The 4,397-nt window shown below is 36.5% G+C and overlaps 1 protein-coding gene across 1 annotated transcript; it reads right to left on the bottom strand.

The window, feature by feature from the left end:
• Positions 1-266: 266 nt before the first annotated feature.
• Positions 267-1,220, bottom strand: LOC132272727 (protein PHOSPHATE-INDUCED 1). The gene has a single exon (XM_059773821.1). It carries the CDS (start codon positions 1,218-1,220, stop codon positions 267-269), a length of 954 nt encoding a protein of 317 aa, XP_059629804.1.
• Between the last annotated feature and the right edge of the window lie 3,177 nt (positions 1,221-4,397).

Below are 4,397 nucleotides of genomic sequence, written 5' to 3'. Positions count from 1 at the left end.
AGATTCCTGAAAGTTTGAGATTTTGAATCATTACTCCTTTCATTTTTTAAATCATTATTCCTTTCATCTTAAAATAAATATCAAGCAAAGTATTTCTTAAATTGAGAATTTCATTTCAATATCATAAAACAACTAAAGTAGCTGGTACCATCGGAAATGCCAACAACAAATCTATTATAATCTCAAAATATACACAGCCAATATACATAAATACTTGAAGCGCATAGACAAACATAGATTTCCATCTCTGACCTTCTCAACGTCCCTCACACAATCGTTGAACAGTCCGAAGTATACGGGTCAAACAAACCGGGTAAGAGGTACTTCCTCCCATTCACACCCTGCGCATTATAGCTAGCACCCGTAGCCGTGTCCACCAACAACTCTCCGGCGTAACCCGGATAAGCCCCCTTACCGTACACCCCGGTACAAGCCGAAGCCGCCTCCATCGGTGCGCCAGCCGATCCCTGGAAGTAGCCGTTCCCGAACGGGTTCGTTACAGCTCCGGCCAAAAGACTCGCGATATTTACGACCATGCCATCGACCCCCACGTCCCCATTGGGCGCACCCAGTGGTGCACTCTGTGGTCCGTAGATGGGCTGGTGGAACGGCCACGCGCATTGACCCGGGCACTGAGTCTCCGAGTTGCCAACCCAGATATAAACCGATCTCTGTCTAGAGTCCGACCCGTGAAACCCGCAGTTGCTCATGCAAAACGCTTCCACCGCAACGTCTTGGGCAGTGAGAACCAGGGTTAACCCACCGGGTCCCGAGTTAACCCGGTGAGCCAACTCGGAAACCTGCGATTTTGTCACCCTTTTGCCCAGTGAACACTGCTCATCCATGACCTGGTTTGATAAGCCTATCCGGGTCGGGTTCTTTCCCGCCCTTTTCATGTAGGTCTCAATTTTTTGCCACCAGTGAGAGACCAAAGGTGTTTTGGTAGTGAAAACGTGTTGTTTTTCATGTGGGTTTAGAGAGAGAAGGAAGTCCACAACAATGGATTTCTGAGATGGTGAGAATTTGCCATACCATAGAATAGATATATGGAGGTCTCCTTCAAGTAAAGCTCCATTGTGGTAGGTTAGAGACATTGGTGGTGTTTGGTAAAGTGAATTTAGCTTTCTTGTTCCCAAACAAGAATTGATAAAGCTTAGTTGAACAAGAACAATAACAAGTACTACTAGTGAATTTGTTGTGTAAGATTGAGAGAACCCCATATGTGATAGATATAGATATAGATATAGATAGAGAGAGAGGGAAAGGTGGTTTGAATTGGGTAATGAGAGAGTGTGAGTAAGGAAGAGTATATATAGGTGGTTTGGTGCATGAACTGAGCTAGGGACTAGGGAGGGCATTTCTCGTAGCTTTCATAAGCGGCATAATGCATCGATAAAAGATAAATATATATATTTATATATATGTATATTTTATATAGTACGTGATGACGATAATTTGGAAAAATAAGATGAATGGGGGACATCTAGGAAGAATCTATATATTTTTATATGAAGTATATATTTTTTTTGTATAGAGAATGGGGGACTTTGCTGATGCACACATGACATGGACATCGATTTTATTGCGAATATGCCATGCATGCAACTATGCAAGAGCTGGTATTGGTGAGGATGAATTGAGCTATGGGCTGCATGTGTTTGAAGCTGTTTTCTAGGCAGTTTCACATTCACTTCAATTTCATCATGAGTTTTCTCGTGCTATTTTCGTATTATGCAACTTAACTGAGTAAAATTACAGCATCTCTTGTCCTAACGGTATGATTTCTCATTCTCCAAAAAAAAAAAAAAAAAAGAGAATTCAAACTTTGTTAGAGACATATTGTGAGTGATCATACCACTCGGGATGAAATCATATATAATAGGATAAATTACACTAACATTTCTTATGAAAGACCATAATTACTGCGGATATAATTGCGCTATAGCTAGACTTATTCTATAGTCAAATTAACTATATTTTTTTTTGTCGGAGATATAATTTTTACTATAAAATATATATTTACCCCTCTTAAGTCTTTGAGAATGCACTCGGAAAGAAGCACGGTGTGAAATTATGTTAGCTGAACCTCTTCAAACCTAATTAATTTAATGGCGGTAAAGAAAGTAGGTACACATACCGCTGGAGTTATTCTTGTAAGGATAGGATTCCCAATCCAATTAAGAATGTACATGCTTGAATCATGAATACTTTTTATAGCAATGATGAAGAAGTGCAATGAACTTGCACATTATGGGCAATTCCAAAACTTTAGGTTCCTCTTGCGGGCAAAAGAGGAATCATGCATAGGGAGCTTCCCATGCTCTTGTGGGGTTATATGCCATGTACTTGCTTTTATGGGTATTATGCCTCCTGCAGGTCTGCCGTCATCATCATTTTGTTTAACTTCTCATGCAAATGGAGGAGAAATTATTATATGGTCCGGACCATTGATTCGGGTCAATTACTACTGAAGACACAAATAATTCTGTTGAAAATGCATATAATCTTTTTTTACTTACTTACGTGTCCAAGGTGCATGATTGGCCAGGACTAATGGTCTCTAGATCAATTGTCCTCGTCAACCATCATTAGAGCAAAAAAAACTGAAAAAAACTCTCTTATTTTTTTACATAATAGCTTACTTGTGCCATAGTGATTGGCTCAGAATCATGATACCACGGGCATGTGATAACTTTTCGGAAGGGGAAGGTGATGCCCTACTAAAGGCTCCGTTTGTTTCATAGTAAAATATTTTTGAGAAATTATTTTTCTCATTTTTCGATGTTTGAGAGACTCCAAGATTAGGAAATTATTTTTCATGTAAATCATTAATTTTACGCCAAATGACTGAAAGTGATTTACCAAAAAAGTTTCTATAAGTTATTTTTTGTAGGCTACCTTGAGTCATCCAATCATCCTATTCTTATTCAATCCCTATGTTCCTTTAACAAACTAATCTCTTTTAGTCCTCCTAATCTACAATTTTAATGTTTGGTTCTCTCTCTCTATACATATACATAGAGTGAGAGTAGAGAGAAAGAAAGACACAAATTTGAATTAGTCGATAAACAAATTTGGGTCGAGTGCATGTTCTGATATAGAGAAAGAGTGGGGAGATAAAGTAACGAGAAGGAGAGGATGGGATGGTTTAGCATAGAGAGATAAAAGTAACAAGGAGAGAAGGGGATGGTTTAGGGGGTAGTGAGGAACATTGAAGAGAGAGAGAGAGATCGTTAATTGTGGGTAATATACCCTATTGACGAAAAAAAAAATCAAAGTTAATTGTGCACATAAATTGATGTAGAGAATATTTTATGTACCGTAATCAAATACCAAAAAATAAAAAAATAAAAATAAAAAATATGTAAAAAATTTTATTTAAAAAAAAAAAAAAAAAACAATTTACAAGGGAGCAAGGTGTTGCCCAAACCAAAATTAAAGAATAATTGACTTCTGCACCTTATGGCAAGTTATGAAACAGTCATGTGCTTAGTCCCACATATGCTCCTTCAACCATGCTGCGGGTAGGACCCCATGTAACAAAGCATGCTGTGTAGAGTTGAGCTGTACGGACATGGGTGCTCTGGATTGTTCTCTGAAGTCGACAATCTATCTACTGTTACTTTGTTTTTTGTTGGTGATTGGTATTCATTGGATATACCAGCCAAAAACAAAGGACAACAGTGCCTATTTGTCGAGTTAGAAATTTAGTTTAGAGAGATCCTTATCAATAATAAGGAGGTGTCTTTTTTTAAAATTTTGTGGGATTCATTAGAAGAGAAAAAACATTTGTTGTTTTTGGATTTTTAAAATCTTGTTGGAAAAATAAGTTAGAAAAAATGAGGAGTCTTATTGAATTTTGATTTTTTTTTTTTTTTTTCTCAAGATCTTTTGTGAATTTTTAAGAGTTTTGTGGGGGAACTTTTGAAATTATGACAATTTGTGTATATATAAAATACAAATAATAGAAAATTTCATTGGGAGCAATTACCCCAATTTGCCTTCGTACAAGAGTTCAATGTAAGTAGCATGTCATTAGTGACATTAACTAATTAGATCCTCCCCTGACATAGGATATCTTGTATCATCGTAATAATTTAACATCGCTTATTCAACAACTTTCTTAGATCGCTTATGTGTAAGCAGTTTTACCTTTTATGTTGCATAATCGATGTATTGTATTATGTTACGTAAACGATGTAAGGCGGTCCTGATTCTTGTTGAGTGAATTCTATTATTATATGTCAATATTTAAACAGTTAATAATGTGTCATCAATATTGAGAAACATTAAAATATATTAAATATATTTAGTTCGTGCTATATAAACAAAAAAAAAATCTAGATTCAGTAAATTCTCAAAGTTTCATTGGTTGGTCAAGTGACATCTAGTTAAAA

This window comes from Cornus florida, unplaced genomic scaffold (assembly GCF_030987335.1).
Source record: "Cornus florida cultivar Cherokee Brave unplaced genomic scaffold, ASM3098733v1 CherokeeBrave_3.0.0_Hap2_Chr09, whole genome shotgun sequence".
Classification (NCBI taxonomy): domain Eukaryota; kingdom Viridiplantae; phylum Streptophyta; class Magnoliopsida; order Cornales; family Cornaceae; genus Cornus; species Cornus florida.
The sequence above is the reverse complement of the archived record's forward strand: the minus strand, read 5'-3'. Positions and strand labels throughout refer to the sequence as shown.